This window comes from Puma concolor, chromosome A2, assembly GCF_028749965.1.
Source record: "Puma concolor isolate L17-30 chromosome A2, mPumCon1.1.hap2, whole genome shotgun sequence".
In the NCBI taxonomy this organism is placed as follows: Eukaryota; Metazoa; Chordata; class Mammalia; order Carnivora; family Felidae; genus Puma; species Puma concolor.
The window spans coordinates 5,366,832-5,388,325 of NC_141668.1; the positions used below are offsets into that span (position 1 = coordinate 5,366,832).

At 45.3% G+C, this 21,494-nt stretch overlaps 1 protein-coding gene across 5 annotated transcripts in view; it reads right to left on the reverse strand.

Annotated features, from left to right (window-relative positions):
- Positions 1 to 14,795: 14,795 nt before the first annotated feature.
- GALNT11 (polypeptide N-acetylgalactosaminyltransferase 11) overlaps positions 14,796 to 21,494 on the reverse strand; it is a 42,818-nt gene continuing 36,119 nt past the window's right edge. For all 5 annotated transcript variants that reach the window (XM_086685761.1, XM_086685799.1, XM_086685780.1 and 2 more), the window contains exons 9-12: positions 19,296 to 19,514; positions 17,726 to 17,830; positions 15,769 to 15,906; positions 14,796 to 15,556 (exon numbers count right to left, since the gene is read on the reverse strand). In XM_086685761.1, the coding sequence (XP_086541887.1) occupies positions 15,425 to 15,556; positions 15,769 to 15,906; positions 17,726 to 17,830; positions 19,296 to 19,514 (594 nt within the window). In that variant the 3' untranslated portion in view covers positions 14,796 to 15,424. The remainder of the gene's footprint in view (positions 15,557 to 15,768; positions 15,907 to 17,725; positions 17,831 to 19,295; positions 19,515 to 21,494) is intronic.

Below are 21,494 nucleotides of genomic sequence, written 5' to 3' on the forward strand. Positions count from 1 at the left end.
CACTGGGTCTCCAATGACCGGACGCGGGAGGAGGCAGACTCGAGTCCTCTCACAGCCCGAGTCCTGCCCTCCGCTGGAGGGGGTCCGGCCACTCGTTCGCGGCCAGGCAGGGAGAGGCGCAGACGCTGCCCGTAGCCGGCGGGTCTCACGTGGCTGTGGTTCCGCGGGGAAGGGGGCCCCGGGGAGGCCGCGGGTCTTAGGAGGAAACAGCAGGGGCGGCTGGTGGCCACCTGGTGCCCCCAACCTCGAAAGAGTCCCCTTGCGGTGGCCCCAGGGGTGGCGGTGGTCGGCTGCCACGGTAGCCCGTGCCCCTGGGCCACGTGCTCGCCGCAGCGAGGACGCGCCCGAGAAGCACCGGGACAGAAGGAGGCGGCCACGGTCCCCGGCGTCGCTGAGCTGGTGTTCCGGTTAGGGAGACAGAAACGGCCGCGTCTGAGCCAGAGAGCCCCGCGCGGGGGGCTGGGGGCAGGGGTGCGGGAGATGAGGGCAGAGGAAGAGCCGCGAGGTTCAGCTGCGCCAGCGCAGCAGGAGCCCCCGGAGCAGGTGCCGTGACCAACGCTGCGGAGGGGACTCAGCAGTGACAGCGGGCGGTGGCCGCGGTCGGGCTGCTTTGCAGAAAGACCCGCTCAGCTCTTCCAAAGTGCAGCCCCTTCTCTGCGTCCCTGCCCCGGCCCCTCCCAGCCCCCCTCCTGCCACCAAGGGGACCCCACTTGTCTGGCTGCAGGTGTTTCTTGGGCCAGTCGTTTCTTGTCCCGGGTGACACGGTTGGCCATCGTCCCTCTGAAACCCCAAGCCTTGTTTTGTGCGCCTCACCTTTCCCTGGCGTTCTGTTCTCCCCGTCTTTCCCCGCGAATCTTTTCCCTGAAAGCACTCCGCCCCGTCCTTTAAGCTGGGAAAAGGTGCGGGTTACGAACCCGAAGCTCCCCCCCCCCCACCGGGACAGATCTGTTGTGGGGTGCTCAGGTCCCGGCGCCCCGGCCCCAACCCCACGCCCGGGTCCCCGAGCATCCCGGGCAGTCCCTCCGGCGGCCGGCGACCGCGGACCAGAGCGAGTTGGGGACGCGCAGTCGGCCACCTGCGTGTGCTCGCGTTGGGAGAGTTCAGGGGCGTCTGTGTGAGAGGACGAGAGACCCGAATGTGACCTCCGTGAGGCGCTGCCACTTGGTGCAGAGAAGGAGCCGCCCCGCATCTCCGGGCAGAGCTGCGGGACCGCCTGCAGATGCCCCGGGAGGCCTGGGGTTCCCGACGTGTCCACAGCTCCCGGCGGCCTGCTGCGCACACGGCGTCCCCGCCGGCGTCGCCTCGTTCCTGGCCCTCGTCGGCCCGAAGGCCCCCCGGAACCTTCGGAACCCAGGAGCACAGCTCCCCTCCCGTGTCCGGCCTGTCGCCGGCCGCCATGCTCGGCCGCCTTCACTCCGTGTCCTCCTCCCCAGCTGGACCCTCCCTCCACGTGCGCTCGTGGCCCTGCCCGCCTCTCTCCCCCCCAGCGAGGTCTGAACCCAGTTCTTCCTGCTACCGCCCGGACGTGGAAACATTTCCCCTTTTCCCTCCGCGGCAGCCTGGGTTCCCCTCGCCCCCCCAAGCAGCCCCACCGTCACCGTGGCCCCTCGAAGGCCCGAGGCCTCCTGTCCCGCCTGCGGCTGCAGTCACCACCTACCGTGCCCACCCGGGCCCCCCCACGGCCCTGCGCAGGCGCGTCCGACCCCCGGACCCGTCCCGCCCTCCCCAGACTCGGGCTCCGTGTCCTCTTGTGAAAAACGTCTTTAGAAATGCTGTTTGGTTTCCGCGTGGTTTTTTGACACGGGCGTCTCTAACTTCTGTCTTCCTCACCAGTGTGACCGAAAGCGCTCCGAGGGCAGGGACAGCAGGGGACGGAGGAGGAGCCGCCACATCCAGATGCTGACCCCCGGGGTCCCGGCCTCTGCTGGTGTTTCCTCCCCACTCTCTGGGGCTGGAGCAGCCCTCCCGGCAGGACCCCGGCACCTCTGGTGTCTCCCTGTCCCCCGGCCGGGCAGCGGCTCCACCCCTCGCCCCTTGGGCTCTCGGTGGTGACAGCCCCACTGTCACATCACTCCTCATAGTGTAAGTTAATCCCATACCTGTGTAAAAATATGTGCTGAGTTGTGATTAAGATACCCACATTTGGGGCGCCTGGGTGGCTCGGGGTTAAGCACCTGACTTTGGCTCAGGTCATGATCTCGCGGTCGGTGAGTTCGAGCCCCGCGTCGGGCTCTGGGCTGACAGCTCGGAGCCTGGAGCCTGCTTCGGACATGTGTCTCCCTCTCTCTCTGCCCCTCCCCGAGTTGTGCTCTCTCTCTTGCTCTCTCTCTCTCTCAAAAATGAAAAAAAGAATTTTTTTATAAGTGAGCAAAGTGACATATCCACATTTATCCTTAAGAACAAACAAAAGAAGGGAAGACAAAAAAAAAACCCTACATGTTTAGGTCGGTCACCTGTTTTTCTTGTGAGTGGAGCTGGTCAGGCACATTTTCAGATATGTACCTGATGTTATTAACATCTTACATAACTGAGACTTTTGTCAAAACTCAGAAGGTGACGTTGGTACCTGACTAAACTACAAAATACTGCTCCAAAACCACTGGTTTTTCAGCAATGCCCTCTTTCTGTTCCGGGATCCGATCCGGGACATCACGTTGCATTTGGTGTTTCCTTAGTCTCTGGTTTGGGACAGTAACTCGGGTTTACCTTGTTTTTATGACCTTGACAGTTTCTATTGGATAGCGTCATTCCTCACGACGTTAAACTTATCCTTTACGTTTTAGTGCACTGAGCATATATGTATAATAGCTGATTTTGATATCATTGTCTGCTGATTCTGTCACTTCTGGGCCCATTTTATTAATTGATCTTTTATTCCTGGTAACAGGTCACATTTCCCTGCCTTTCTTCCATGTCTGGTAATTTTTCTTGGATTCCAGAATTTGTGCTTTTATGTTGGGGGCTGCTGGATTGTGTTGTGTTCCTTCAAAGAGTGTTAGGCCTCCGTCTGGTGGCAGTGATCTGAGAATCCGTTTCCTCTTTTCAAAGCTTGCTCTTTAAGCATTTTTAGGACGAGCCTAGTTGAGCCCCAGCACTGAGGCATGGCCCTGTGGGGGAACATACTGGATGTCCTGGGTATCCCCCAAGGTGGCTGCACTGGCTGTTGCTAAAGGATCCCAGCCCCGTGTGATCTCCTTCCCCAGCACTCGCTCTTTCCTTGACTTGCCTTTGGTGCAGTCTCATGGAATCACGCCATCCCCGTGGACACACGGATACGCAGCCAGGCTCTGGCAGAGACCCTGTGCGGGCTTCTGGACCCTTCACATGCCACGGCTCCGGCCTCCCCACACCACCCTCTCGGTTCTCCAGGACCACCAGCCCCTTTCGAAGGCTCTCTCCCCTGCCCCCCCACAGCAGTCTGAAAGTTGTCTCTGGGCGAACAGCCAGGATGAGTCTAGGCTCACCGTGTTCCTCTGAATGCGTCCCCGCAGTCCCTGCCGGCCTATGTCTAGAGTCATGTGTGTGCGTTTTCCCGCCTTTCCAGGAGGACAGGCCCAGATCCTGTTGTCCCTTTGGGGCAGAAGCAGAACCTTTCTTGTTTCTTTTTGATTTAAAATTTCCCTTCCGGTCAAATTCTGTTTCCTTTCAAGGCATTATGTATCATGTTTCTTTGCCCCATGTTTCATTTTCTTCTTTGTTTCCCAACTTATTTTTTAAACTTCCAGTGCCTGAGTTCTGTCACACTTCTGAGTTACTGAATTCTGCTCTCTGTTGTCATTTTCGGAGTCCAGAGTCTGTTGTCATTTTCTGTAACTTAGCGTCCTGTGCCTTGTTTGGAACAGCGTGTGACAGTTTTGCTCGGCTCTGTAAGCGTGTCTTTCTGGTGTGCTTGCGTTCCGGCTTCCCCTTGCTGCCTCAACTCTTTTCTTCTTTCCCCTACTTGATGCAGCGGTCACGGGACTGGGGCTGTGACCCCGTCTGCCAGAATCGGGGTCAACCGTGCCTACAGCTGCACTTCCCGGGTGGGCACCGTCTGGATGCCTACAACGACCCAGACCAGCACAGTGACCGAACTGAATGTCCCTTCCAAGAGTCAGAAAGTTTGGGTGTAAATGGAGAGAAGGAGTAAAAGTAGCTGTGAGGGAATGAGTAAGTGGGTTGTCATGAGGGAAACCCAGTGCCACATAAACACCTCGCAAGAGGTTCAGCAGTGATGACTTTGTCTCTTAGCTCGATTATTCCAGATGCCTGAAAGGGTGAGGTGCTGTGTTGCTGAGCTCACTCCTGCTGTTGGAACCAGGTCGAGTAGAAGCCTGCGAACGTGAGTGGCCTCGTCCTGGGAGACGTTTTCATGGGATGTGATAAAGGCCTGGATAGTTGTCAATGACTGCGTGGGATTCTAGTAATGTGCCAACATCTTAGGACTTTTGTGACCATTTTGCTGTGTCTGGAGACCAGGGGATAAACTGTGATATTGCGATGGTGAGAAGCAATGTGTGGATTTGGTCTTTATCCCCATTTCCACCTGGAGCCTCTGACACCCTTGGAATTTCCAGCGATGAGAGCCATAAAGGTGTCTGTCACCTTAACAAGGGGACTGTGGGAAGGCACCAGAGTGCAGGGGCCGGTGCCAGGGGAGATCTCAGTCCCACCCCCCTGACCTCCAGGGAGGGCAGGAAATTGGAGGTTGGATTGGATAAACCGCCAGCGGTTGATGATTTCATCGATTATACCTCTGTAACGAAGCCTCCATAAAATCCTCACAGGATGGGATGCACAGAGCTTCGAGGTTGGTGAAGGCGAGCACATGCTGGGAGAGTGGCGCCCCCTGCAGGGCACAGAAGCTCGGCGACCTTTCCCAACGCCTTGCCCTCCCTTCCAGCTCTCTTCCGGGATACAGATATTCATCTGTATCCTTTATCATACCCTTTCAGAATAAACCCAAACAGAAGCAAACTGTTTCCTGAGTTCTGTGAGTCGCTCTAGCAAATGAATGGACTCCCAAGGAGGGGGGTCACAGGAACCTCCAATCGCAGCCGGTTGGTCAGAAGCACAGGTGACGTGGACCAGGGATGGGCTGTGAAGGGGGTGCGGCTGTCTGCTGGGACTGAGCCCCTAACCTCTGGGTCTGACGCTATCTCCGGGCAGGGTCAGATTGGAGTTTAATTGTAGAACATCCGGCAGGTGTCCCAGAGAATCGCCGTGGGGAGAAAGCTCCACACATCCGGTGACCGAAGTGTCCGAAGGGAAGCAGGTAAGGAGGCTCATGGGACGGAGCCTGGGAAGAGCTGGCTTTTCCCTACACGGGAGGTAGACCACCAACAGGGGTTTTCTAATACAGACTCCCCCCCCCCCCCCCGCTTACAATAACCGTGTGTGGGATTTGTCCATGAGCCTCTTCTGGTGCTCAATTGATGAGGATTTCGTTCTCCTGACCTTGCGGGAGGGGTGTTCAGGCAGCTTTCCCCCCTCTGCAGAGGTGCTGGTGGCCGGCTCCTGCTGGGATGCCTGGGTCTGCTTCCCTCCACGCTGATCCAGGCGTCGTCTTTCCTTCCTCTCTGTCCCCTGACCCTGCTAGGCTTTTATTCCTTCCCAGCAGCTCCTCCTCAGTCTGGGGCCTGACCTTGCAGCCCCGGCGGGAAGTGGCAAAAGCTGAGAAGAACCTGCCAGTTTCCTTGCCGTGTGAACTCGCCCACTGTGTTCCCTGCAGATGCTTGTGGCCAGTTCCGGCTTCTCTTTCTCTGGGGTCTGCGAGGCGTTGGGTTGTGTTGTTCCCTCTGCTTTCTGCCCCACGAGTGCCAGGGACAGGTCTTGTGGCTGTTATCTTGCCACGTTATCTTAGAGATCGTGAAGCTGCCTTTGAAAATGTCATCCTTGGGCTTGGCTTGCCTGACCAGTTGCTCTGATTGTACGTGGGCAGCAGCAGCCTTCTGGGCCCTTCCCCGGACCCCCACCCCCCGGGTCAGTGAGCGTTTCAGACATTTTTGTGGGTGGGTGCTGGCATCTGAGTGGGGCTTGTTTTGCATTTCTCTCATGACCGTGATACGGAACACCTTTCATATGCTGACCACTCATCCATCTTTGGCAAATGGTCTGTTCAGATATTTTGCACATTTTTAAGTTGGGTTGTCTTTTTTTTTTTTAACTCGAAGCACTGTTCATACACAGTGTGCTGCTTACCTTTCATTTTCTCGATGGAGTCTTGAGCAGAAGCTTTTAATTTTGAGGAAGTCCAATTCATTAATCCTTTATGACCAGTTCGTTTAATGAGTGAAGAAATCTTTACCTACCCTAAAGTCATGAGGACAGTCTTCAGTTTCCTCTAAAAGCATTACGGTTTTAGTTTTTCTGCTTAGATCTCTTGGCAATGAGTCACAGATCTACGACTCAGATTTCATTTTTTGTCCACAGGCATATGTAATTCAGCACCTTTGGTTACAAAGATTTTTCTTTCCCCAGTGTGAATTGTATTGGCTACTTTGCAGAAAATTGCCCCCATATTCATGGGAATCAATTTTTGTCCCACCCATCAACTCATTATCCATAAGCCAATATTGCCGTCAGTCTTGAATTGGTGCAAGTCCTCCAACCTCATTCTTTTCAAATTTATTCTTACAAACTTATTTTGGCCACTGTTACACCTGTGCATTTCCACGTAAATTTAAAATTAGATTGTGAACTTCTACAAAAGAAAGTCCTACTAGGATTGTAGGCATTTGGTAGATAAACTGTGGAGAATAAACATCGTAACGATATTCTCTAGTCCATGAATATAGTATAGTTCTCTATTTAGGCTTTCTTTCAGCAGTGTTTTGTACATCATATAGATCTTATACTAAGTTTTCACATTTTTTATGCCTTTGTAATTACTATTATTTTCAATTTTGAACTGTTCATCGCTCTGTATGGAAGTACAATTCATTATTTACCTTTTATTTTGTGGTCCTAATAAACTCCCTTGCTGTGTCTAGTAGTATTGTTGAAAACTCCCTATGATTTTCTAATTTTGACTATGATCTACAAATAAAGACACTTCCTTCTTTTCTAATGAATATACCTTTTATTAAATTACCTGCTTGCACTGGCTAAGGCCTTCATTTATAGATGTTGAATAGAAGTCATAAGTACAGGAATCCTTGCCTTGTTCTGAATCTGGTCTTTTTTTTTTTTTTTTTTTAAATATGAGACTACCTAGTTTTTTTGTACATGCCCTTTATCAGTTTGAGGACTTTTTCCTGCCATTACTAATTTGCTGATTGTAAATGGGTGTTGAATCCTGTCCCCCCAAATTTTTTTCTGCAAGACCACATGCCTTTTTTCTGTATTAACAAGATCATAAACTACATTGATTATCTACTGTTAAAGCAACCTTGTATTCCTGGGATAAACCCATTTGTTCATAATCTGTCATCTTTTTTACATACTGTTGGACTTTACTTGCTAGTATAAGGGGATCTTGCTTCTGTATTCGTGAAGGATATTGGTCTGTAGTCTTCTGGCATAGTGCTTTGAAATGAATAGTTAAGCCTTGCTCATAATATCAAATATTTACAGAAGTTTTCCAGAAGAGGTTGTATATTATAGATATAATTTTTTCCTCCATTGTTTGATAGAATTCATTGGTGAAACCATCTGTGCCTGGAGTTCTCTTTGTGGGAATGTTTTTAAACTAGAAATTGAATTTATTTAACAGCTATAGGGCTGTGCAGGTTGTCTATTTCTTCAGAGAAGCTGGATAACTTGTTTCCAGTAATCTATTTTATTTAAGCCCATAAACCTGGTCATAATAACCCCTTATCTGAAAAATTGAGCAGAAAGGATTGAACACACAGCTCCCCCACCACCAGTCTTCCTTACCAGAGTGGTACCTTTGTTACAAGTGATTAGCCTACATCATCATTATCACCCAAAGTCCATGGTTTACATTAAGGTTCACTCTTGGTTTTGTGTATTTTACAGGTTTTGACTAATGTATAATGACTTGTATCCACCATTATAGTATCACACCTAATAGTTTTACTGCCCTAAAAATCCTCTGTGCTCTGTCTGTTCATCTCTCCCTCCCCTGACTCATGGCAACCACAGATCTTTTACTGTCTCCATGGTTTTGCCTTTTCCAGAATGTCATATAGTTGAAATCATACAATATGTAGCTTTCTCAGATTAGTTTCTTTCACTGAGTCATATACATTTAAGTTTCCTCCAGGCCTTTTTGTGGCTTGATAGTTAATTTCATTTTAGTGCTAAAGAACATTGTTTGGACAGACCACAGTTTATCCACTCACCTACCAAAGGACATCTTGACAGCCTCCTTGTTTTGTTGGCAATTAGGTCTAAAGCTGCTATAAAATCACGTATGGACATAAGTTTCAACTCCGTTAGGTAAATATCAAGAAGCTCGATGGCGGATTGTATGGTAAGAGTTATGTTTGGTTTTGTAAGAAACTGCCCAAATGACTTCAGAAGTGGCTATAGCATTCCCACCAGCAATGAATGACAGTTCCTCATCCTTTTGAACATCCATAGAATCTCTAGTGAGGTTGCCACTCTCATTCCTGATGTGGATAATTCATGTCTTTGTTGTTGGTTTGTGATTAGAGCATTATCAGTTGTATTGATACTTTTTTAAAATTGAAGTTGACACACAATGTTATGTTAGTTGCAGGTATATAACATAGTGACCCAGACAAAGTCTCTACATCATACTGTGCTCCCCACGTGTACCTCCGATCTGTCGCCATACAATGCTATTACAATACCACTGACTACATTCCCTGTACTGTGCCTATCATCCTCGTGATTCATTCATTCCATAACTGAAAGCCTGTACTTCCCACACCCGATCACCCATTTTACCCATCGCCCCACCTCCCTCCTCTCTGGCAACCACCAGTTCTACGTTTTGTTTTGTTTTGATGGGTCTGTTTCTGCTTTATTCATTTTTAGATTCCACATAAAGGTGAAATCATATGGTATTTCTTTCTCTGAAAGTTCACTTAGAGAGTTCACTTATTTAGTTCACTTAGCATAATACCCTCTAGGACCATCTACGTTGTGACAAATGGAAAGACCTCATTCTTTTTTATGACTGATACTCCATTGTATATACATAGTACACCACATCTTTACCCTTTCATCTACTGGTGGACACGTGGGCTGCTCCCAAATCTTGGCTATTATAGATACTACTGCAATAAATACAAGGGAGAATATTATCTGTTTGAATTTAGTTTGTTTTTTTTTTACCCCCCACAGGGTAAATATCTCCTAGTGGAATTACTAAGTCATATGGTATTTCTAATTTTAATATTTTGAGGAACCTCCATACTGTTTTCCAGAGTGGCTGCACCAGTTTGCATTGTCACCAAGTGTACAGGGGTCGTTTCTCTCCTTTTTCATCCTCCCCAACACTTATTTCTTGTCTGATTTTAGCCACTCTTGACAGGGAAAAGGTGATACCTCATTGTATTTTGATTTTCATTTCCCTGATGATGAGTGATGTTGAGCACCTTTTCATGTCTGTTGGCCATCTGTATGTTTTTGAAAGAATATCAGTTCAGGGCAGTATCTGCCTTTTTTTTTTTTTTTTTGTATTCCCTACACCCAACGTGGGGCTCAAACTCATGATCCTGAGATCAAGAGTCACATGATCTTCCAAATGAGCCAGCCAGGCACCCATCTCTGCCCATTTTATTCAGATTACTGTGTGTGTATGTGCTCAGTTGTATATATTTTCAGTATTTTGGTTATTACATATTTGGGCATACTTAGGATATTAACTCCTTGTCAGATATATCATTTGCAGGTATCTTCTGCCTTTCAGTAGGTTTATCGGTTTCCTTTGCTGTGCAGAAACTTTTTAATTTGGTATAGTCCCAGTTGTTTATTTTGGTTTGGTTTCTCTTGACTCAGGAGACATCTGTAAATATGTTGCTAGGGTTGATGTCCAAGAGATTACTGCCTGGGTTTTCTTCTAGGAGTTTTATGGCTTTAGGTCTCCCATTTAGGTCTTTAATCCATTTTGAGTTGATTTTTATATATGGTATAAGGAAGTGTTTCATTCTTTTTCACATGGCTGTCCAGTTTTCCCAGTAGCATTTATTTGAAGAGACCATCTTCTCCCCATTGTATATTGTCTTTGCTGTATATTAATTGACCATAGAAGCCTGGGTTTATTTATGGGCTCTATTCTGTTCTGTTGATCTCTATGTCCTTTTTGTGCCACAACTACACTGTTTTGATAACTATGGCTTTGCAGTGTATCTTGAAATCTGGGATTGTGATACCTTCAGCGTTGTTCTTCCTCAAAATTGCTTTAGCTATTTGGAGTCTTTTGTGCCTCCATACAAATTTTAGTATTTGTTTTAGTTCTGTGAAAAGTGCTAGTATTTTGCTAAGGATTGCAATGAATCTGTAAATTGCTTTGAGTAGTTTGGACATTTTAACAACATTCTAATCCATGAGCATGGAGTATCTTTCCATTTGTTTCATTTCAATGATGTTCATAATCCAACTTTTTTCCCCCATTTTTTTCTATTACATTCATTTCTGTTCTGACATTTAATATTTCTTCTATTTCTTTGCTCCTCTAATTTCCTTTTCTTTTTTTATTTTCCTAAAGTGGAAGTTTTAAGTCATTGAATTTACGCCTTTATACTTTGTACAAGTTGAATTTGTATTAATTTATTGAGACTTAATATCCCAGAACATGACCTATCTCGGTAGATATTTCATGTGTACTTGAAAAGAAGGCATATTCTGTCTGGTCTTGTCAGGTAGTATGTTCCCTGTTAATTATATCCAGTTGGTGGACAGTATCATCAAGGTTTCTATATCCTACTGATTCTTTATGTCTACTTACTTCATCAATTATTGGGGGTGTGTTGAAATCTTACTAGTTGTAATTAGGTCTCTCCTGGCAGTTATATCAGTTTCTGTGGCATGTACTTTGAAGTTGTTATTATTATCATCCCCTCTTAACGAATTGACCCCTTTATTACTATGAAATGACTCTACGCCTAGTAATGTGCTTTGCTCCAAAACCTGCTTCGTGTAATATTAATACAGCTACGTCAGATGTCTTTCAATTAGTGTCCCACATGCATATACTTGACATTTGTCTTCATATTTAGAATGAGTTTCTTGTGGGCAGCATACAGTTTAATCTACTATCTTGCTGCTTCCTGTATGTACCATCTGGTCTTTGAAGTTGAATGACAAAAGATAAAATATAGAAATAGGATATATTATTCTCCAACATGTTTCTAATATTGTGCTTTGTTGTTTAAGATTTAAAAAAAGGACCGAGAAAGTACCCTATAAGACTGTGTCTCCTCTAAGATGTAATTTTGGTGAAAAAAACCCTCCCTTTATAGGTGGACATCTACAGTATGCAAAGATGCTTCCTAAATTTGTATTTTTTTCATCATGGTAAGTGTGCTCTGTAATCCTCATCACCTGTTTCAGCCACACCCCATTCACCTCCCCTCTGGTAACCACCAGTGTGTTCTCTACATTAAGAGTGCTTTGGGGTGCCTGGGTGGCTCAGTAGTTTGAACGTCTAGCTCTTGATTTCAGCTCACGTCACGATCCCAGGGTTGTGGGATTGAGCCCTGCATCGGGCTCTGTGCTAAGTGTGGAGTCTGCTTAAGATTCTCTCTCTCCTTCTGCCCCTCTACCTCAACTTGCACTCTCTCTAAAGTAAAATTTTTTTTAATTAAGTGTTTCATTTGTCTTTTTCCTTTGCTCATTTGTTTCTTACATTCCACGTGAATGAGATCTATGGTATTTGACCAATTTCACTTAGCATTGTATTCTCTAGCTCCATCCATGTTGTTGCAAATGGCAAGATTTCATTCTTTTTGATGTCTGAATATTCCATGTGTGTGTGTCTGTATGTATATGTATGTGTACATGTAGACATATACACAAACACATCACATCTTCATTTATCAGTGGACACCTGGGCTACTTTCATAATTTGGCTATTGTGAATAATGCTGCAATAAACTTGGGATGTGTGTGTCCCTGCAAATTAGTGCTTTTTGTATTTTGGCGTAAATACCTAGTAGTGCGATTATGTTTAATTTTCTGAGGACCCTCCGTACTGTTTTCCACAGTGGCTGCACCAACTTGCATTCCCACCAACAGCACACGAGTGCTTTTCCCACACCCTGGCCAACACTTGTTTCTTATGTTTTTGGATTAGCCATTATGTCAGGTGTGAGGTGATATCTCATTGTGGTTTTGGTTTGCATTTCTCCGATGAGTGATGTTGAGCATCTTTTCATGTGTCTGTTGGACATTTGGATGTCTTCTTTAGAAAAATGTCTGTTCATGCCTCCTCATTTCTAATTCGATTGTTTTATGGATGTTGAGTTGTATCATCTTGGATACTGACCCTTTATTGGATATGACATTTGTAAATATCTTCTCCATTCAGTAGGTTGCCTTTTGTTTCTTTTGCTATGCTGAAGACTTTTATTTTGATGTAGTCTCAATATTTTTACTTTTATTTCCCTTGCCTCAGGAAACCTATCTAGAAGAATATTGCTACGGCCAATGTCAGAGAAATTACTGTCTGTGGTCTCTTCAAGGATTTTTATAGTTTCAATTCTCACAATTAGGTCTTTAATCCATTTTGACTTGTGTGTGGTGTAAGAGAGTGGTCCACTTTCATTGTTTTGCCTGTAGCTGTCCAGTTTTCCCAACACCACTTGTGAAAGAGACTGTCTATATTCCTCCTTTGTCAAAGATTGACCATATAATTGTAGATTGATTTTTTTTTTTAATTCTATTCCACTGCTCTGTGTCTCTTTTTATGCCAGTACCGTACTATTTTAATTACTTGCACTTTGTATAGAACTTGAAATCTGGAACTGTGGTATCTTTTTGTTTTTCTTTTTCAAGATGCTTTGGCTATTTGAAGTCTTTTATGGATCCATACAAATTTTAGGATTGTTTGTTCTAGCTCTGCGAAAAATGCTGTTGGTATTTTGATAGGGATTGTGTTCAATTTGTAGATTGCTTTATGTAGTATAGACATTTGGTCATCTTGAATTTCTTTCAGTGTTTTGTAGTTTTCAGAGTGCAAGTCTTTCACCTCTTCCGTTATGTTTATTTCTAGATGTCTTTTGGGGGCGGTGCAATTGTAAATGGGATTTGTTAATTTCTTTCTGTTTCATTATTAGTGTATAGGAATGCAACCAATTTTTGTAGTTTGCTTTTGTATCCTGTAACTTTACTGACTTCACTGAACAGTTCTAGTAGTTTTGTGGTGGAGTCTTTTGGGTTTTCTACGTAGAGTATCATATCATCTGTAGTTTTACTTATCAATTTGGATGCCTTTTATGTTGTCTAATTACCGTGGCTAGGATTTCCAGTACTATAGGGAATAAAAGTGGTCAAGAGTGGACATCCTTGTCTTGATACTGGCTGTGGGTTTTTCCACATATGTCTTTATTACATTGATGTATGTTCCCTCTAGACCTACTCTGCACAGGGTTTTTATCACGAATGGATGTTTTACTTTGGTGCTTTTTCTGCATCTATTGAACATATGGTTTTAATCCTCTTATTGATGTGATGTATCACACTGATGGTTTTGCGAATATTGAACCCTCCTTGCATCCTGGGAATAAATCCCACTTGATCATGGTGTAGGATTTTTTAATGTATCATTGGATTTGGTTTGCTGATATTTGGTTGAGGAACTTTGCATCCATGTTGATCAGAGATCTTGGCCTACAGTTCTCTCTTTTGTGGTGTCTTTATCTGATTTTGGTATCAGCGTGATACTTCATAGAATGAATAGGATGGTTTTCCTTCCTCTATTTTTTGGAATAATTTGAGAAGAATAGGTATTTACTCTTTAAATGTTTGTTTTATACGATTTACCTGTGAAGCCATCTGATCCTAAACTTTTGTTTCTTCGGCATTTTTTGATTACTGATTCAATTTCATGGAGGCTACATAACAGTGAACGGGGTCAACCAAGAAATCAAAAAAGATCAAAAATTACATGCAAACAAATGAACATGATAACACGACAGTCCAAAATCTTTGAGATGCAGCAAAAGCTTAGAGGGAAGTTATACCAATACAGGCCTATCTCAAGAAGCAAGAAAAATCTCAAACAACCTCAACGTACACCTAAAGAAGCCAGAAAAAGAATAAAAAAAACCCCCAAACCCAGCAAAAGGAAGGGAATAAGATTAGAGCAGAAATAAAACAAACAGCTCAGTGAAACCATGAGCTGGTTCTTCAAGATCAATAAAATTCATAAACCTCTAGCCAGATTCATAAAAAGAGGACCCAAATAAAGAAATTTACTAATGAAAGAGGAGAAACCACCACCAACGCCACAGAAATACAAACAACCGTAACATTATGAGAACCTACAGGCCAATAAATTAGACAACTCAGAAGAAATGGATAAAGGCAGGAATAGAAATTTTGAGACCAGTTACCAGCAAAGAAATTGAATCAGTAATCTAAATTTGTATTTCTAATTAAGATGTATCTTATGGGATCCTGACCTCTATATCCAACTGCCTATTTAACAACTCTTCCTGGATGATTCATAGGCAGCTTTAATGGAAACTATCCAAATTCACAGACATTCAACGTCAAATTCACAGAGTTCAAGCTAAGGGATGGGGCCACTCCTGGGGTCAGGGCTGCGACCTTGCTTATTGGTTCATCAGCCGAACCAGCTATCCTGCTCACTGTGTGACACGTACACAGCACCACATGGACCAGAGACCCCAACCCAAGAAGAGCAGACAAGTCCCAAGTAAATCATCAAAAGAACCCTTTATTTTAAATGTAGATAGTACCATAGTTCATCAAAATAATTTATAACAGTTAACTGCCTCTTAAATATATAATCTTATAAATGAGGCCTTCTGAAGTTAAAAGCAATGTGGATTCAGTCTGTTTAAAATTATTTTAAGACATGATAATAGGAGTAAAAAAAAAAAATCTGTTTCCTATGAAGTCCTTCTAAAAAAGGAAATCATGACAAGTTCCTGATCAGACAAACGCCATTCCATTATTCAAGGGATTAAAAAGAAGCATAAATAAAAGTTTGACATTTCTGTTCAATTTCCTGGGTTTGTCTTTCTGTACATACCTGACCCTTTATAGAGTTAAAATTGTATTCTAGTTTCTCACCATAAGCAAGAAATTCCTTAGCAGCTCAGAAATGATGTTAATGTCTTGGTAAAACATACTTCCTCACTCCCTTGATAACCACTCTGGGCTCCAGTCTCTAGTGTATCTGCTGTCCCACCTTCTCAAAAATGGTTCTACTTAGCTGGGAGATCAGTTCAGGGATTTTCTTGTACCAGCAACTTCTCAAGCCTCACGCCTTACAGAGGAGGCCGACGCTGATGGATTACCATATTCCGGCACAGCAGCCACTTTAACCTTCCAAACGCCACCACTGTGAAGAGGAGCCGTCACAGATCGCCATGGCGACGTAGCCTTTGTGACTCAGTGGGTCGACTGCTCTCAGACACTGTCCAACCGACACCTGGTACAGCCGGTTACTCCTCTGAAAACAAGGCAGCAAGAACACATCACCAGTTAGCTGCATTACCCGAAGAGACGTACTGCCAGAACGGGGCAAAGTCCCAGAGATCCAGAAGCGAGGTGAAACATTCACAATCGTTTACTTATGCAGGGGACACCCCATCTGTCACGCTCCCTCCCTCAGCCCCTTCTGTCTCCTCGCACCCCCCCACCCTCACTAAGCCACCTCCTCACCCCAAAGGTCCACTGCTGGGACCCTCCCGACCCGTGGCACTTCATGAGTCGGGGTGGGTCTGAAGAGCGAGTTTCTGACACATCCAGGCAAAGGAGATTATTTAAAACCAACTCGTGCTCTTCGTTATAAATCCAGACCTAAAGAAGAAAATAAAAGATCACAACTCCAAGGTCTGCTTTGGATTTTCAAATTCAGCCCGCACAACAGGTCACGCGTATGTGGAAGAAGAATGGCGTTGTCCCGTGCGGTCTCATAAAGCAGGGAAAGACCAGTGAACCCGGGTCACGTGGAGGCAGCGTCAGCGCAGCTATCTGAAAATGGAATGTGCGAACGGACACAGGAGAAGGAAGTTCAATCCCAGGAAGAAACAGTGGTTCCGTTTTGTTAACTGGCCAAATTAACTGAAGACGGCAGACCTTTTCCAATTCTAGGATTTCACAGTTACACGGCACCCTTCCTTCCTGGACAGCATGAGCACAGGAGGAGCCCCGCGAGCCCGCAGCGTGGCCTCCTGCGGACAGAGACAGGCTTCTACTGGGCTGTGCCCGCGCGCAGGAGCCGGTCCGTCTCGTTGCCCTGTGGAAAATGGCACTCTGATCCCAGACCATGATGCCATTTGGACTGAGGTGACGATTTCACCTGAGGGCCCGGAAGCAGGGTTTCCTTCAGATGTGCAGATCCTTCAGGATCGTCTTCTTTATGGTCTCTCACGTTATTTTCAGGAACAAAGGCCTAAAGATTGGCTGGACTGGGTAAGTGCGATGAGTAAGTTATTCTCCAACCTGCACCATCACTAAGTCCAAAAGGAATATATTTTCTTCTCTGAATAGTTGTACTCAATCAGTGTTCCTACCTCTAAGCCCAAAATGTATGTGTGCTCTCTATTAACACGAAGCATTCTATAAGTGCAACTTTCTGCAACGATGCTGATGTTTTATAATCTGTATCGTCCAACATGGGAGCCACATGTGGCTGGTGTGACCTAATTTTACTTCATTTTAATTAAAGAGCTACATGTGGCTCCTGGATACAGCATTAGTACAAATCTGTGTGATCAAAATATAGTACGTTTTCTGGAACAAATCTGTGATGTCATCCTGCTGTGACCTAACCCCCCGAAGCATCACTGTAATTAAAGCCTTCAGTGTCCACAACCCTGATGCCTCTCATACCCACACACAGCATAAAACCCCTTTTAAATCCCGTTTTCCGGTGTGTACGACATCTTGGGAGAGTGTACATGAGCTCTCCTAGAAACGAAAGGTCTTGCGTGAACTTTCAAAGGGCACATGCTATCTAAAAAGCCCGATATCCTTTTGGTCTTGAGTGATGCCATCCCTGCCACTCAAGTGGACAAGAAAGTCACTTCCCTGTGACCCATCTTGAGTGCGGCAGTCTTGAGACTGACCCTAAGACTATATTAGCCTGTTACCAGATCCAGAACAGCTTGAAACGACCGTTCCAAACTGACATAAGTCTTCTGCTTATTTTTAGGTCCACTTCAATACCACTGAAAGGGCGCACAAACAGATCATGCGAATGACACAAAGGACACTCTGTTGTGGTGTCCCTGAGGCACTACTAAAACGCAGGGAGATTGGATTTCAGAGACAACACTACAGACCCATCCACCGCAGAGCTCATGTCCTCGCCCAGAAGGCAGGCGCGCTGCCTCGGCCCCTTCCGACCTTCACACACTTCTGTTTATCCTGTGTAACTGCAACGTACGAATAACGTTCCCGACGGTGACCGAGGGTAGGAAAAATGTACAAAGGAGACAAAAATAGTTTCATTACGTGATCTCTAAAGTCATTCCCAACTCCAACCATCTCATTTAAGAAAAGTCAGATTAAAATCTTCATGTCCACCCCTCCCTCCTCAGGCATGACCTCGGGCAAGTTCCCTTCTGGGAAGGACACCTTCCAAGGACTGGCTGAGCCCAGAGCCATCGCTCACCTGACCGGGGTCACTGTAGTCACACGCTTTAAGCACCACCAGGCCTCCTTTCTGACTCGGGCGGCCCTGGGCCACCAGACACTTGTTGGTCTGGAGGTGATAGAGCTGTAAAAGGAGAGATCGCTCTTGTCAGAAGATGCCTTAGATGCTAAATAAGGAGGTTTTAGATGAAATGCGAATTGATTACTCCAAAGGTATGAATTTCAAAGGTCCTAAGAAAATAAGCATTTTTTTATTCCTTAATTCTAGCTTCAGTACATAAAGGTGTCACGGTAGACTTTAAGGTTAAAGGCAGTTTTAACAGTATATGCAGGCAATGCCAAGAGGAAATTCTAAAAATATAGGTTTACTAATCTATTCTAGGGGAGGAAGGAAATTAAAACCTCTCTGCCCTCAAGAACCTTCAAATGAAATCAAGGAAATAAGACTAAAGGTACTGACCAGACAGCACATAACTGAACGAAATATACAGGCTAAACTGGAGGGAGACACAGATCGGGAACAGCACAGGGGAGACCCAAAAAAGCGGCAAAGAGTATGCAGTTTGGGTAAAGGGCTACAACTACATGGGCATACGCTGTGTTTTTACTTTAAAAACAAAAGGTGGTTTTGTTTTCATAAAGAGGACAAGGGGAAAGCTCTAGGCTTACTTTAGCCACTGAGGAACAGTCGGCATCACGAAAGATCCTGACAAGTGCCTTCTTAACACAAAAGAAGAGAAAACTGTGCAACAGAGTAGCTACACTTTCAGAAAGCAAATTCTATGAAATGATTCAGGAAAAAGGTATGACTTTACGGCTAGACCCCTAAACTTTAAAAGTGATGTAAAACTGTGAAGAAATTCCTTAAGAAATAAAAGAGAACGGGGGCGCCTGGGTGGCTCAGTCAGTTAAGCATCCGACTTCGGCTCAGGTCGTGATCTCACAGTTCATGAGTTCAAGCCCCGCGTCGGGCTCTGTGCTAACAGCTCGGAGCCTGGAGCCCGCTTCGGATTCTGGGTCTCCCATTCTCCCTCTCTGGCCCTTCCCTGCTTGCGGTCTCTCTCTCTCAAAAAAGGGAGGAAGGAAAAAGAACTTCAAAAGAAACGTGGCCGCTCATGGGTGTTCCTGCGCAGCACGTGGGTCCTTACACACTGGGTGTGAACTGGAGGGACGCGCCCCATCTCTCACTTGCTCTCCTGAGTCGGTTCCCGAGCTGCGGCCACAGAGCAGAGTGTGACCCCATTTCTCCTTTTCTTTTCTTTTGGGACCGGACTCTGCCCAGGGAGCTTTACGCTCTCCTGTGGCTTTTATTTGCATATCGCATAGTCACATTGACGTCCACCCTCTCGGCAGCTAGCCTATCACTTTGAGAATCGTGTGCTCCTGAATGCTGGCAGGTGAAGGGTGTTAATGGTAACAGTGAAGACAGGAACATTCCTAAGGTCTCACTCCGAGCAGAGGAAGCTCCCACAGAAAGAATGCAACGGAAGCAAGCTAACGTCTATCACTAAAATGATACTTTCAGTCTAAAATGTCATTGGTCTTATCATACAACTTTGAATAAAACACTGATAAGATTACTTCCTTACCCTTCCACGCTGAAGGACTTTGGGACGTTTTGGCCCTCTGTTGATAAAAATGGGTTGTTGGGGTTTGGCATTGGGCCCAGATATCTGCATCTCTGGGTAAATATTATCCAAATACCACTTAAATGATTTACAGCCCAACTTCCTCCTCAGTTCAACACGCTCACTGATGTTTCCGTAACTTTTGGTCCTCAGGTCAGGTCTTAAGGAAAAATACTGCTCCTGAATTTTAAAAAGAAAAACGAAAAATAAGGGAATGGCCTTTTTAAAATTAAGTAGTATCAATTGTACCTGAGTCTTAAAGAGCTGAAGTATTTTTCACGCTGGTGTTTTCTTCACGTTGCCAGAAGATGTCAACATGAAGTTATCAATTAGGTCCGTCGTTGATGGTAAGACATTTTAAACTCTAGGAAACGTCCGAACCTCAGAATCGGCAACACATGTAAAAATGTGATCCCAGAATCAAGGAAGCTGCACATGAGGGGGCAGTTCTCCGACTCTGTCAGGACTATGATCTTAACGATTCCCAAAGACTCTGGGGAGGTTCGTGTGAGTTACATCTGCTCGTGTTTACCAGGAGAGACGTGAAAACATTTGTCAACTCTTTAAAAATAATTCATTACCTATGAACATAAACATGCTTTGAACAAGAAATTTAGTGAGAACAGTAACACTGCTTTACAGTTTTGCAAATCTTTTTAATGTCTGGCTAGAAAGAAGTCAGCTGAATTCTCAATTCTGCATTCAACCTGTTATTATATGTTGTCTGGTTAAATACATTTTTAAAAATATGAGCATGTGAAAACATATAGTTTGAGATGGAAGGAGTATTTTAATAGCATTTTCAGAGAATTATGGCTATTCTTTTCTGATATTATACCAGAACTCTAGCCCTTCACATTCCACATCGTGGCTAACCTTTAAATTGTATCATTGAGCTTTCCTACTTTTGGGTTAAAATCTGCTGTCTTGCTCTGTGACTGGATCTTTTACCCATCCAAGATCTGCTTCCGCTGGGTTGTGAAGTTCTTTCAAATAATGACAAATTTCAGTATTAAGAATTACATTCATAAATATTCCTAATCTCCTCAGAAAAGCGTTTAAGTACCAGAAGCGAGTAAGCTCATAGGGGTGGATACAAGTTTTCCAAAACTGTAATTTTTCACCTGAAAGCTTGAATTTTATCATTGGCAACAAATGCTGTCTGTCGAAGTGAGAGGGTCAGTTGGTTCATTTTTGAGACTATCTGCCAAATATCCAAACAGAAATAACCATGGTTTGTGAGTCACTCTTTTCTCCATTTATGTAAAAGTGATCAGTCCAGCTCAGAAGTCGAACAGCTGCACACATTTTTCCTTGCCACAAGCACAGTGCTTCGGTGTGCAGTGAAAAGTGCTCTGTCCGCCACGTCTCAGCACTCCGAGCTTGCCAAGATTTAGTGGAATTTTTTGCACCACTCCACCGTTCCTGCACCATCGGCGCAACGCCGACACGGTGAAAGGGGCAAGTCCCGTATTAATCTGTGAAAACAGGTTCGGCCCAGCGTCCTCCTAGGAGGGCAGCCGGGATCTAGGTGGGTCTGAGGGCCGCCAGGAGACAGTAGGACTCCAAGCTGGTGACCGTGGAGAAGGAGCTCAGAGTCTAGAAGAGGGACAAGGGAGGAGACACGCGGTGTGATAGAGGCGTGACCAGGAGCCCGCACTTCCGGTCCCAAGCGGTGATCTGCTTGGTTCTCATTACCCCCACAGCACGTACCTCCATACCCCAAATGCACAGTGTCATCACTGTGCATTCCCTCCTTCGTCACTGACTCCCCCAAACCTAACACGGAGCCTGATATGGAGCAGATGCTCAAACGCCTGTTTACAAACAACTGTATGCAAGTATTCACAGCAGCACTTTTCACAACTCATGAAAGGATAAAACGTGGTGTCTTCGGCCAGGGAGTATTATTGGATTACAAAGAATGAAGTACCGGCACATGGCGCGGTATGGATGAACCGGAAAACACCACGCTGAATAAGATGGCCACAAAAGGCCATGTCCTGTAGGGTTCCGTTTGTAGTAAGTGTCCAGAACAGGCACATCCAGAGAGTCAGGGGGTAGATTAGTGGTTGTCTAGGGCTGTGGGAGATTAGGGGGTGATAAAATGGTTTGTGAATTATTCCTCAGTAAATCCGTGACCAAGGAAATAATCATCAC